General features: G+C 35.3%; 1 protein-coding gene across 1 annotated transcript in view; it reads right to left on the bottom strand.

The window, feature by feature from the left end:
* CDH9 (cadherin 9) overlaps positions 1-15,074 on the bottom strand; it is a 67,110-nt gene that overhangs the window by 12,588 nt on the left and 39,448 nt on the right. Inside the window, exons 3-8 of the mRNA XM_056333591.1 lie at positions 8,997-9,116; positions 6,525-6,692; positions 4,577-4,764; positions 3,007-3,260; positions 1,561-1,697; positions 214-335 (exon numbers count right to left, since the gene is read on the bottom strand). Of these exons, the coding sequence (XP_056189566.1) occupies positions 214-335; positions 1,561-1,697; positions 3,007-3,260; positions 4,577-4,764; positions 6,525-6,692; positions 8,997-9,116 (989 nt within the window). The remainder of the gene's footprint in view (positions 1-213; positions 336-1,560; positions 1,698-3,006; positions 3,261-4,576; positions 4,765-6,524; positions 6,693-8,996; positions 9,117-15,074) is intronic.

The raw sequence follows: 15,074 nt of genomic DNA, 5'->3' as shown, positions 1-15,074 counted from the left end.
TTTGTATTACACGTTATGTTATTATACTAGGGTACAATCCTGCATCTTTTATCTCCTCAGTTTTTGAATCAACTGGTAGATTCTGTAGAAGATAGGGAATAAAGAGGCTGGGTTGGTTTGCAGTTGTTCAAATTAAGATACCTTGAAGTCGTCATGAGGATATTCCAGGATAGTTTAATTACAAGTACTTCATTAAAATAAGTATTTGTTTACCTGTCCTGCTTTTGCATTTTCACAAACAAATGTTTCATAGTATTTGGCAAATTCTGGTGCATGATCATTTATGTCTAAAATCCGGATGAAGACAGGTATCTGGCTACTTTGTTTAGGGTTATCTGAAACAAGAAAATTATTTATATTACAATGCAAAGATTTACAGTCTATGTCTATGAAAAGACCTGAAATTATAAAATTTATTTTTTCAATAGACAATAGAAATGTTCATTTTTCTTGATTATACCAAAAAAATTGCATTTCATTTTTTACTGACATGCATCCCATATGCATAAAGCATATATTTAAAACAATTTGTTCTATAATAGTATATATATCTTTAGAAATAATATAAAGTAATCTTAAATTGATTTGCATTAAAAGAGGTCACTGAGTTATTATGGACTTGTATTCCATACATCAGTGCAGTAAATGATTCATTGAAGAAGCTGCTTCCTGAGGCTGAGCTGTCAAGAACATTGGTAAAGCAGTTAAACAGTGTCAGTCAACACAACCACCACAAAAAAAAAAAAAAAAAAAAAAAAAAAAATAGACCAAACACAACTCAAGGTCAAGGCCATATTTGACCAAACAATGAAAAAGCATCTATGAGGAAAATCTTTCTGAAAATGGGGATATAATTAATCTCTCCATATTACCCGACTCCCAGACTGTTAAGCACATAGACTCCTGGGGAATTTATAGGGAGAATGAAGGACGGGATAAAAGTTGTTCCTTAAAATCAGTATCTCTCTTTCCCTTCTATTAGCAGTTTGCTGGAAAAAAAGACAGGCAAAAGACATCCAGATCTAAAAGGATCCAACAGAATAGTAAAGAATCCAGGTGAAAGACTTAGGGCCAGGCTTTGCTTCAGACATGGAAGGCAAAGAATTTCCTCTAGTTTTGGCTTCAAATGAAGCTATTTCCTGATCTAAGTTAAAACGGTTGAAGTAAATCATATATACTTCCCCTGTTTACAATGGTCATTCTGACAGTGTATTATTTGTCATAGATATCTTTATTTTCCAAGGATTTTCCCAAAGACTTAGCTTAGGATAAAGCCAGTACATCACACCTGCACCAGATTATTTGCTGGGAATTCTCAGAGAACCAGTTAACTTGTATAAGATATACTGTATATAGTTTTGTTGAGATTTCAAAATTATCTTTTCATAAATGGGCAAAGACAAACCTAAAGTACCAAACTGAACTTTGAGATGTGCATTTAAAGACACTCTGCATCTTGTTAATAACTGAATAAGGGCAAAACTAATGAAACAAGATAAATCATAGAATTTCAATCTTTTCTTGGTTCTAATGTTCCGAGGTAGATGATTTCCAGCTTACTGATTTCAGTTGCTATGACAGTGATGTTGTGCCAGGGAGTTTCTTCCCGGTCAAGTGCCTTTGAGATGAATAAGGATCCATTTCCTGAATAGATGTTAAATATTCTGTCAAGGTCAGTGTGTCGATCCACAGAATATCTGTCAAGATACAGTACAACTGAGCATCACTATCTCCTGTGACAGTGTCTACAGCCACCTCTAAAACATTTCTAATTTTTACTGTGGTTAATCAAGAACATTTTCTTTACAATTAGCTTAAGCTTTCCTGTAGCTACCTGAGAAGTGCAACATGTTACAAATACTGAACAGATTTTTAAGACCAGTGGGTGGGATGAAAAGCAAACTATTTATGTGGGCAGTTTGTTAGACTGATATTTGAAATTACATTTTAGCTTATAAAGTGAATGCTGGGATAACAACTAAAAAATGAACATTCTCTAGGTAATGTTTTTGCCAATTAATTGTTTCTTGAAGAACTCAGTTATTAAAGGACATGCATTTCAAATATAATTAACTATCAATTTATAGCAAGATATTTTTGAGATGTTAGAAGGACCATCAAAATCACCATAAAAATCTTTGCATTTGTTGTTGTTTAAGATGAAAATTCCTAAAATCACGTTTTATGACAGTTGTTTTTTTTTGCTTTGTTCTTTCTCAGCAAGGAAAAAATCATCTTACAGTTGTTGGGATTTTTTTTTAAGTTAGTCTAGTAGTTACCAGTTATAGCAGGTTGAGTCAAGATTTTATACATAGATTACTTTAAAATATTTTATTTTCTTCATTCCCTCATATCTCCTACCTCAAACTGTACTGATGCAGAACATAACAGGCTTGTTCAGAAATGCAGAAATCAAGTTTCATAATCAGTTGCATGGTAAATACACAAATGTCAGTGCTGTGTTTGTCACTGCAGATAATAGTAGCAGATGGCTGACAATTACAGCAATTTCACAGCACTGAACTCTTACCTCTAATAGTTTTTTTTTATTATAACGTGATCATTAAACAGTTAAGCTATAGAACATGGTGGACGATGTTATATCTAAGGGATTATGAAGGTACAGAAGGCCAACAGCTATCAACCAGCGATGAGTGTAGAAATACACCATTTTGAGTATTTTACATAAATTTGCTGCTGAAAACATGTTTCAAAAGGATAATCTTATGAACAGTTTGGTGAAAGTACTAGAACAAGATGTCATTAAATGCTGACCTCTCATTTCCTTTTACCTGGATCCTATTAGCTGTCCTTCAGGAGCATAGTCTGCTCTGTTAACTGTATTTGCCTTCACAAGCTCCCACTGATATTTATCTGCTTGACACTTTTCAGTAGCCCCTATGTGCTTAATTATGCAGGTGGCCCCCTATTACATTGCACTCTCACCACTCTTTTGCATAAGACTCAACCCACATCTAAAACATTTTATATTGTGTAATGGCTTACTTTATTGCATTCTTTGTTATATCTGGGTCTTGGGCTACAACCTGCCCAATAATGTTTCCTTCCTTGGCATCTTCATCTACTTCTATTAAATACCAGGGTCTGCTGAACACTGGAGGTTCATCTATGTCTTCCACAGAAATTTTGACCATAGCTGTGTCTTTGAATGGCCCCAGTTGGAGAAAACGAGGATCAGGATGAGTGTTGGTTGCTTCCACTCTTAAGTTATATAACTTCTTGTTTTCAAAATCCAGATGCTGGGGAGCAAATAACAATAATAATAGAGAAAATTGTGTCACTTTACAAGAAAAGTGAGTCAGTTTTTTAATGCTGAATTAGAAATACAGGCACTTTTACAGCAAAAACTTTAATATTTAATGCCTCTTGAAGAAGATGGAATATATTAGGGCTTGTTCTAAGTATAAGCAAAATAGTGAATATTATAGTCCAGCAAGGCAATTATAATCCCTTTGCCTACTACTCGTTCAGATTGCTGGAAAACCAGGAGGTTTCAATCTATAGAAGAAAGAAACAGGGAAATTGGACTCAATCCATCACTAGGAGTTGCTAAAGGTCTTATTTGTCTCATCTCATTGGTAGGAACAAGAACAACTATCCCAGCTCCTAAATGCTCTCTGTCCTATTTCCTTTTTCCTTACTCCTCCCCCAATACCATCTACCCTTTCAATTTCTGCATTAGGAGCGACCCAGGCCTGTCTCTGGCCTCCATGTTCCAAAGTGAAAAGAAAAACTATGGAGTCTGATTTCCAATGTACATGACATCTGTATTACATATATCCATACACACACATGTATACATACATTTATATGTGCAAACATATACATGCATGCACATACATAAACCTGCCTGTTTCCAAATATATGTGTATAGATCTATATTTTATATATATGTATATCTCAATTAATTGTTACTGATGTGTTCAGTAACAATAGAACTGAAAGGAGCATTCAGAGTGCAACAGTCTGAACACTAAAAAGCTGCAAACAAATCTGTCAGAGATATAGTAATTTGAATTAAATTTCTGCCCATGTCTTTGCTCTTTGGACTTCCATTGACATAATATATAACAACTTGAGTTTCACTAAGGTTGGACTTAAACCAAAACAGATTTTAGGTACTGGGAATACCTGACTGTTGGACAGATTAGAGAGGGACAATTTAGCCTGGGAGGTGTAAGTTCATCAGACTTCAGGTGAGCCTCCAACCCTTGTGAGCCTTACTGCAGTATTCAGCTGACAAATCCCCCTGTGAACTGAACCCATCCAGGTTTTCACAGCCCTAATCTGAAAGTACTGTGTGTGATAGTACGTATATATTGAACAGACAGCAGCCACTGAAATATTGCTTTATGTGAAGTGACATGCCAGTAAATTTCCCTTGAGACTTGAAAATAACAGATACCTGCTGAAGAAAGAGAAGAACAAAACTAATACAACAACTCCTTGGCAGCCTGACCCCTCATGAGATCTAGCCTCCCTTTCCCTGAAAAAAGAAAAATAACGATAACACCTGGAGAGCTAAGTACATATAAAAGAGGGAGAAAAAATAAACCTTTTTGACAGTTATAATCCCTTCCTGTGTGTCCTTGTCAGTGATGATATCAAACATGTCTGATCCATCCCCATTGGAGATGTTATACTCAATCTCTGCATTTTCACCCACATCAGGGTCATTGGCTTTAATTCTGCCAAGAGGAGTCCCAGGTGGCGCAGACTCAGGAGAGCTGAACTGGTAGGTGCCTGGAACAGCAAAATCAAGCATTTTTTGTTTTGAGAAGCTTTGTTCTTCTGAATAATAAACATCTTCAATTTCACCTGGATTTTTTAAGTAACCTGAAGTTTGAAACACTGTAAGAAAAATGCAGTTAGTCATCATACTAAACTTTAAAACAAGATTTGGAGTTGATTGACAAACTGTCACAAAAATTCCAAATGATTCTTCAAAGCCATTTAGTGCTGTGCTTTTAATGTGTGGTGTTTTTTTTTTTTTTTTTCTTCAGCTTTAAGGAACAGAGAGCCTCAACAATAAGAAACAGTTCTAACCTTGATTATTTAACAGTAGATATAGATCTATTTTCTCAGTTTTCTAGAAATATTCCCAGATATATTTAGAAGTAGTAGGGGACTTTGTTTTGTTTTCTCAAGGCACAAGAGTTTTAGAAATCAGTGTGGATTTTGAAAAGAGTTTAAAACAAAATAGGCACTTTTAAAAAATTCTTTTGAAAAATACACTCAGGATTTGTAGGTGTTCTGTGTGAAAGTCATTCATTCATCTGTTATTGGTAATACATACTAAAGTGTCATGGTAAAGAACATTTGATACATGTTCATGTTAATTGCTATAGTTAATTTAAATGCAGATACATTCAGATTTTCTTTAATTTACTGTGAATATACTTGTGCTCTTTCAATGGTTGGTTTCATTTAATGTTTTTATAATCAAGGTTTGCTAGAAAGAAATCTGATTATACATTTTATTCTTGCCCATGTGTTTGAAAAGTGAATGTATATATATTTTCTGACAACATTTGCCATAAAAGTCTAACTATAAAGATAAGCTGTTGCAGAAAAAGTATAAATCCAGTGTTTTTCTTCTGGTTATTCTGTCCAGTCAGAACTAGACAATGAAGATCTCTCATCACTAGGCAATACACAAATGTTTCTAAATCAATGTTTTCAGTTATTTATTACCAATAATATGAAAAAAAAAAATCTGATATAGTCAGCATTTGCATGTGACATTCCCGAATCTGATGTTATTTTTTTATCTGTTTTCTTATGTAAATTAATATTAATTTACTGAGTGAAGTTGTAGCACTGGAAAAATACCTTAAATATCTGACAGAATGCACACCTGCACCTGATAAAATGCACAATCCTTATTTGAAGGGTCCAATAAGGACCTGTATGTTAAATATTGACTTGTAATGAAGTACAGTCGAGTATCTTTCTTACAACTACCCTCTTTTCCCGTATTTACAAGCCCTTTGCTTTCTTCTAAGACACTTAAGGGGTCCTGAATGTTCCTTTTAAATACAACTAATATACCAAACATCCGAGTGCTGAATGGGTTTTCAACCCCAATTGTACAAACTACAAAAGTGTCACTGCAAATACCTTATATTTATATAAATTTATAACAAAAAGGAAGCTAAACATGTGGAACTATAAGTGCCTCCAAAAACTTCTAGATTTTGTAATTGAATTCCTCTAAAGGCTTTCAAGTCACTGCAGTTAGCCTAGGTTATTGTTACAGCTCACATTCCTGTAAGCACACTAAGAGTGGGAAGTAAGTTTATCATTCCAAGAAGTATTTTGCTCTTAAAGAAATGGAAGCAGTGATTCCCATTTGTCTTAATAATGCTGCAACATAGATGCAGCAGTGGGCTAGTATTTATACTAAATAAAAAGGGAGAAAAAAAATCCCAGATTGTGACAGTATAACAGCTGATTTTAGAGAAGTTTTTTGGAAAACAACAGAACTATGAGATGCTCCATACTCTGGGGGAAGCGAGGTGGATTGTCGTTGACATCCGTCAGAGTGATGTTCACAGTGGTGGTCCCTGATAGTCCTCCCATCTGGCCTCCCATGTCCTTTGCCTGGATGACCACTTGGTACTGTTCCCTGTTTTCTCTGCTCATGTCCGGTAAAGCAGTCTTGATTATGCCTTGGAAAAGAGAGGAAAAGAAGAAACAGAGAAGTGAAGTACCACCCACTTTAATCTCAGAGTTTTTACATGGATTCACATAAGGTAACTGTGCAGATGTTAATCCATAGTAATCAAAACAAGAAATACGGCAATAAGCCTTTCAATCTAAGGCTGATTTAATGTGATTTTAAGAAAAATAAAGGAGAAATAAATGTAACAGGGTTATTATTCATTGTTTGTGATGTGCTAAATGAATCTAATCATTCTTTCAATGACAAAAATATAAATTTGTTGAATTAATGATACTTTTCAGCTACTGTCCCCAGCTATTATTTTAATGCATTTTTAACCTCCAAACCTGGTGAGGTTTTGATGTTATAGCGCAAGACTGAACTCTAACATGCCTTGGATTCATTCTTTGGACTGTAATAGAGCATAGATTTTAATGTCCAGTGATGGCCGCTGTAAGATAGCTAGGGTTATAAGTAATAAAAAAAAAAATAGACAAGACTATAAAATCTTTTCTGGGTGTCCAGTCTCACTAATTTCATAAATGTAATTTAAATGTCTCAGAGTGTTCTGCAGACACAAAAGTAGGGAGCTCAGGAGACAAAACCAAAAATCCCATAGCCTGAACACAGAAGTCACCTCAATTCTCTTGGGGTCCAGAGCCCAAAAGACCATTTCATTGAAGTGGACACACACAAGTTTTCTTTCAGAAAATCAAGCAGAGCTTTTTTTATTTTTTATTTTTTTTTTTTTTTTTTTTTTTTTGTATTTTGAAGGTGGTGGCTTTGCAAGGCTGAAGTGATGAGGGTTTTCTCTTGTGAAGTGGGAGAATTTAAATACAGCATCCTTCTTGCCTGGGGTATTTACACCTTTGCCTTTCCTTTCTCAGAAGGTGGCTCTCATTACAAGCTTATCTTGATATGGAAACTGGTTTATTCTGCAAAAAGCAGCTACATTGGAAGACTCCTATTCATAGAAAGAGAGTGAAACAAAGGAAAAAAAGAAACACCTTTGTAGTCTAGTGGTTATAGCATTTATGTCTGATCCAGGATTACCAGGTTCTGATTACTTTACCTAGGCTTGTTAATATATGTAACATTAAAAAGCAAATTGGATAAAAATGAAAGATAATCCTAGAAACAAAGATGAGAGCCCAGGTCTCCCCAAAACCGTTTGCCTGCCTGATCTCCTGCTGCTATCAGTTAATGACCATGTGGTACTGAGCCTGTTTCCCTGCTTATGCCTAGTACATATGTTTTGAGTAGGACACTGGAGAAAAAAGAAAAAGAAGAGAGACAGGGAAAAGGTGGAAAAAACCCAAACACTTTAATCCTAGGCAAAATTATTATGCTTCCCTTTAAAACTATAGCCATGTGACATACAATCTTTTTTATACAATGCCCTTGCTGTATTTAAAAAAGAATTTGTTTCAAAAGGAAATTAGGCATCATCTGATTGTGCTTAATGGATTATTAACTTCAGGGATTCTGGGCACAATTGCACTTAAACTCTGGATTCTCAAACTAGAAAAATGTAGATAATGTGCAGGAACAAGATAATGCAATTCCTGCTAAATCTTATGTGCATTAGGATTAAATATCTGGAGGAGAGGAGAGTGGTGTTCTTTGTTTCTTTTGTGAATCCTGATTTTGGATTATAGATATCCAAAGTTCAAACAAGTTTTTCTTCTTTGTGTCTGTCTCTTATGTAATTTCTGGTGTAACAGTGAAAAGGGTGTCCATTCATACTTTACAACTTAGAATCATTAATGCTTCTTGCTTCAATTCTAATAGCTGTTGGAATCAGAGTACAGTTGTTAAAAACTTCAACTTAAAGAGTTAAAAATTGTCAAAAATCAAGAATCAATCACAAACCTTTAGAAATATTTAATTTACCTTTGGGGATATTTTTTTTTTTAAACCTTATATTCTGACACTTTCCAGCTCCTTTTTTCTTTTCTTAAAGACAAGCAGATGAAATTCCCAGAAACTGGTGTAAAATAAATTTTAATATTTTCATGATTCTTTGGACCCTTTACAGTAAGCTACATCCTTGCTGGACTGTTGACCTTTACAGTTAACACTCATCTTCTGGTACCAAGTAAAGAAGTTCTTCTGAAATAATTTTATTTTAACAGAAAAAGGCATACTTTCACTGTGATTCCAGTTGCCATTTAGAAAAAGTGTATCAGCTTCATGACAAGTCATATGATACCATAAGCTTGTTCCAATATTTAAATGCAAGTGAAAAACCTCTTGATCCCTGCATCCTGTCTCTGTATTTGCAAAAAGTAAGACTAAATGAATTACTAACCTGTTTCTGGATCCACTGAGAAATATGGCTGTCCCTGGAGGATGCTGTACACCACTTTGGCACTGTTTCCATAGTTGGCATCATCAGCGTCTGTGGCTGTCACTTGAATAACAGATGTACCTAAATGGGTACCAAGCAAGGAATCAGCAGATTTTAAGACATCTACTTCTTGTAAACCACATAGAGTTGTTTCAGTATTAAATTCAGCAAAACATCAAACAGCACCCAGTGAACAAACCCAATGTTACCCTACCCAAGCAAACAGTAAAATAAAGTCTCATCTTCCTCATGACTAAAACTAAAATTTTTATTACTTAAGATTCACGCTTCAGTTAAACATGAGTAAATGCATAGGGATTGATGCGTCTTTGAAGCCCAACGCAACATTAGGTTTTGGGTGATCAGACTTGAAGATTTTTATTTTCTTATAACATGACCTCAGTTGAAACTGTTCACTTGAAAGGTAGGTAAAAAGTGTGAAAGTACCTTTATGATTCTTAAGATTGGATTACTCAGTAAATTAACCTAAAACAAATTTCCCCATATTAATTTTCTGCTTACATGACAACCTCCAAATATCTGAAGTCAGAAAGAATAAAAAAATTTGTCTCATTGTCCTGATTTCAAATGGATTGAATTAATGTTCTTCCTAGTAGCTGGTACGGTGCTGTGTCTTAGATATAATATGAGAATAATGTTAATTTACTGATGTTTTAGTTGTCGATAAGTAGAGCTTACCCTAATTCAAGGACTATTCATTTTCTCATGCTCTACCACAAGAAGCTGGAAGGAAGCACAGCCAACCTGAACAAGCCAAAGGAACATTCCATACTATAGAATGTCATGCTCAGTATATAAACAGGTGGGAGTTGGCTAGGAGGAGCCAATTGCTGCTCAGGGACTGGCTGGGCATCAGTCTGTGGGTGGTGAGCAATTGCATTGTGCATGACTTGCTTTTCTTCAGTTCTATTCCCCTCTCTTTCTCTTTGTGGTCTCAATTTTCATTACAATTATTATTACTTGTATTAGTAGCAGTATTATATTTACTTTATTTTAATTATTAAACTGTTCTTATCTCAACCCACAGGTTTTAATTTTTTCTGATTCTCCTCCCCATCCCACTGGGGGGAGGGGCAGAGTGAGTGAGCTGCTGTGTGGTAATTAGTTACCAGCTGGGATCAAACCATGACACTCATCCTAACTAATTTTTAAGATGCTTTTAAAAATATTAGCTTGGTTTTGCAATAAGAAATTCTGGGGTTTTTTTCTCCCTGGATCAAAGTTATCCACCTGTTTGGCAAATAATTGCCATTAAACAGCAACTACATTTTTTCAGCATTCACTTGTTTTGCATGGAAGTGGCTTACCCGTGTCCTGTAATCACAATGAGGAGAATATAGGTTATATGGGATTAAGAGCACTGTGAACCTTTAAATTTGGTGTAGTTTATGGATTAGAAGCAAGCGAAAGCTTCCATAAAGCCTTTCTTATAAGATATATAAATGGAAAAAACAGTTATTCAGAAGTTTTTGTGTCTAAGCAGTTTTCAAGATGTCAGGATACATTTTGCTAACATGATCTAGATATGACAGATGTCTGGATAAATGCAGGCAGTCCAATAGCTAGAAGTGTAAAGGCCATTAAATCCTTGCCAAGGGCAGAAGGGTGACTGAGAAGTAGCTCTTCACCCTATTTGTGGCTGGGTATTTTTTAAGTATCTCACATTCCTTATAAGAAAAAAAGTCTAGTGAACACTGTCCACTGAAGTGTTTCCTTTTTTTCTTCACCTGCACCCTCTCTAGATTGAAGTTCACCCAGATAACTTGAAGTATCTGTCTTGACTATAAATTTAGAAGATGCTTATTTACCTGTGACTAATGCAATTGAAATGAATCATCTCTACTGTCGCTCTTCACTGTATATGAGGGATCGGGGAAAGTAGAAATCCAGACTAATCAAAACAGATTTATGAAGGCACATATTGTTTGATCCTGTTAGCTGGATCTGTTTTCTTATAGTATGTAATACTTTTTTACACATAATAGTTTTTCCTACGTAATAGTAACAATTCCAACTATTTCAGGTTATCTGAACAGCATGACAAGAGGGGAGGAATACTTCCTTCTGTGCAACAAACCAGCAGAATGAAGTTGTAAAAATGTTTTATCACAATTCATCGAACTCTGAAGAGGATTTTTACCATCTGCAAACTAGATTACTTTTGCTTGGTTAAACAGTGCCAAGATGAGCTGTAAAGGTAATCCTGAAGAGGTGAATATTTAAGGACAATTTTATCACTAACAGCGTCCAGCAGAACTGCTCGTCTGGACAAAAAATAGATTTTTGAGAAATGTAAAGTTCTATGACTCTTATCTGCTTTCAAAAAAGCAAGTAAGTTAAATCCCATGCCTCCTCAAGACTAACAAGGAAAAGAGACTTAATATCACTTCCCAGCCTATTTAAAAAAAAAAAAAAAGTAAAATTTGTCAGTAGAATCATATGCTTAATACTGTGTGCCACTGTAACATCTCGAAGTTAATGCTCAAGGGAGAGGTGTGTGTTCATCCCACACTTTCCCAAAAAAACCCCAAAATATCTTCATCAGGGAAACTTTTGCTGTGCCCTCCTGACCCAGGCACTCTTTTGGTACAGACACAGATGTTGGTTGTAACAACTGAATGCACATTAACTTTCTTTTCCTATTGTACTGTTATGGTGAAAAAAAGAATGCTGATGCCTGTTTTGAGAATGACTTTTTGTATATATATTTGTGGTTTTGTTTTTTTTTTAAAAGTCATTACAGAGCTCAGGGCAGTCTTTGGGGAAATTTCTATCTTTGTCTCATTGGAATGTATATCTTTGTTTCCTGAGGCTCAAGTGCCGTATAATTATGGTTGCTGAGGACAGCACAGAAGCTGTAACCCTACAGAAACTTTGTGGGTCATCACCAGATATTCAACTGGATCTTAGATAGAATTAGATTTCACTATAGTTTGCAAAATATCAGGGTTTTTTTATTTTTTAATTTTTGTAAAGTGGTGAAAAAATAGGGTTATAACAGCTGTTTCTTCCTAGTAAACTAATAATACAATTGTGAGAAATGATTAAGAAAAGTATGTCCTCAGAAAATTTGTTGTCGGCATGCAGTTCACACTTTTCTCTGCCAACAGTCTGCTGTGTCATAAAGGAGAATCCTCACAGACAAAAGGAAATGCTTGTGCAGCTTTTTGTATGAGGAAAGAAACTTCTCAGGTTTTGGGATCCAAAATTAAACCAGTCTGGATCTTTCTAATTAAAGATAATTGTGCCCTGTCCTCACCTCCAGCTGAATGGTACCCACAGAATGTGAATGTATTTATTAATTTGTTTATTTATATTCTCGATTAACTCACAAGCAGCCTTTCCCCCACATTTGTCAGTGAAGTCTGCATTATTTAAAATACGAATCAGGCTGCTAGATTAGAAATTAGAAGTTTTCTGAGATACTTAAACATCTGCCAACAAGAGCAGTAATGAAGAAGTGAAGTAGAGCCTGGGAAGAACTGGGGGTATTTTAGGGTTTTTGTTTGTTTCTCGCCATCCGGCTCTATTTTTAATGGGCAATAAATCAAATTGATTTTCCCAAGTTGAGTCAGTTTTGCCCCTGATGGTAATGGGAAGTGATCTACCTGTCTTTATTGCAACCCATGAGCTTTTCCATATAATTTTCTTACCCTGTTCTGTTGAGGAGGAGTGAGAGAGCAACTAGATGGCCCTCTTGCAGCCAACCAAGATCAAACTGGTGTGAAAGCTGACAGAAAAAATGTGAGAATAACTACAATAGCAGTCTGAGTGATAATATCACTTTTCTGCAAAACAAAGTGAACCCAAACCTACCCAGCAAGCCTATCCCATTTCAGGATGGGAACTAAATCTCGGAGTTAAGAGGAATGTCTTATTTTCTTTTCCTCTCTTTTTTTCTTTTTCTTTTCCTTCATGCAACTTGCAGATTGTTTTGTTGCGTTTAACTCTCAAAGATTCTCTCTATGTCTTCATACAATGAGTAAGGAATAGCAGTTTGCTGAATGTGTTGAATTTGCCAAGCATCAGCGTGTTTTGGGGTTTTTTTTCTTCATTTTTTTCTCTGCTTAGACGTACATTTGAGTCTGGAAGCTAAGGCACTTTGAAAACACAGCTGTGATGGATGGGGTACTAATTTAAGGGTAGAAAAATGAAGAAGGATAATTGTGAAGATAACCTGAGAGAAAATAAATTTAGATTAAATTTGTTTAAGTAGTGTCTTTGTGTGCATGTGTTTGTGTGTGTGTATGTATGCAGGTATATGCGTGTAAGAATGTACAGTCCACAAAAGGAAAACTGAATTAGGGAGAGCATCACTCCACATCTAGGACAGTATAACTCAGTGTTAGGACTAAGTGCCACTAACACAGATATCCAGAACTCAGGAGGTTTAAGACAAAATTGAAAAAAAACATTTGAAATGAGAATGTTTTTCTGAATTATGTTTAAAGTATTTTCAAATTTTTTGTGCTTTTCAGTCTTTGAAAGAGTCTTTCTGGTATAATTAAGTCTTCTAACACCATACCAGAGTGCATTGCAAAACTGCAATAAATAACCTGCAGAAGACTGCTATAGTGCAAAAAAGGTCTTCCACTGATGATATAGGCACATATTTTGCTATCTTTTCATGTAAAGTCATACTCTTCAGCATGTAACTCTTATTCCTACTTGGCTTCTTTGGTTGACATGAGTTAAAACAGCTGCCAGTCAGAAGAATATATCTGCATCTATTTGAAAATGCTATTTTTACTGATAACTTTTTCTGTAACCTTCATTTTGAACAGTAATCTCCAGCTTGAGTGAAAAAAATGAGCAGATTATTTTGTTAACGTAGTATGTTTCAAGATTCCGCCATGAACGTTGGATCAAGAAGTGTCAGATAGGGATTTAAATATCATTCAGAGCTATGACATTTATTTTCCAAAGGGAATTCTGTAACTTCAAAATGCATGTTGAGTTTGACTCCGACATTTTTTATAAAAGTAAGATTTTAGATCAATTCAAACTTTTGATTTTAAGAAAAAATAAGATGTTTGCTTTAGGCTTTAGCCTTCTAATGTAAAGTTTTCAAAAAGTAATTTGGGAATAAAAGAATCTGAAATTGCTAAACCAGGATGTTTATTACATTATCAGACAGCTTCCTTTCTATTTTTTCTCAACTTCTGTCAAAATTGGAAATTATTGAAAAGTTCTGACTTTTACAGACAATGTGTGTGTGTGTATGTGTACCTAGTCCTGTTTAAGAGAGCGCTCCACTCCAAGCAGAAAGGCTGTTTCATTTTCAGAAATAGAAGAGCAGCTGGGGCAAGCAGAGAGGCAGGAAGGACTTTATCTCCCTAAAGGAGAAGGTCTTGTGCTTGCTTCCTGTTTTCACACACAATGACAGCTTGCTGTTCATCAAATTTATTTATGGAGGAAAGATTTTAGAAGTGGATTACTTTCACAAGCTGAAAAGATTTGGGAGAGCTCTGGAAAACCGCTGGAGGCAAAATTAAGAATTTTGTTTGGCTAAAAGCCTAAGGAAGATAAGCGAACAGACAGTTTGCTCACACAGCATGGCTCCAAGTATTATTTTCATGTGGATATACTACGGAGATGCCCCAGCTGAAGACATGAGTGAAATTTTAGGTGATCTACAAAAGTATTGACAGATATTAAACCACTTTTGTTTTTGAGAGCACTTTGTTCTCTCTGGATATGAGTCTGTGCTTAGGCAATGAGCTGGAGAAATTATGAACTAGGAGCAGTCAGATGGCACTACCCAAGCCTAAAAAGTTTAGGAACACATAGAATTCACCATCAAATATCTCATTACCATATCAGTTGGACTACAACACTTCAGACTGCTTTCTATACAAAAGGCAGGACTAAATATGGTTGAGAGATAACTCTTACGTTTTGACTGGAAGACAATTCTATGTAGAAAGCTGAACGAATAGGGAACTGCAAAGTAAACTTTGCTCTTTTGTACATGACCACAATTTAATGGAGATTTTACTGAACTGTTTTTTTCTTTGA

This window comes from Falco biarmicus, chromosome 3 (genome assembly GCF_023638135.1).
Source record: "Falco biarmicus isolate bFalBia1 chromosome 3, bFalBia1.pri, whole genome shotgun sequence".
In the NCBI taxonomy this organism is placed as follows: domain Eukaryota; kingdom Metazoa; phylum Chordata; class Aves; order Falconiformes; family Falconidae; genus Falco; species Falco biarmicus.
This window is presented reverse-complemented; position numbering and strand designations above follow the sequence as displayed.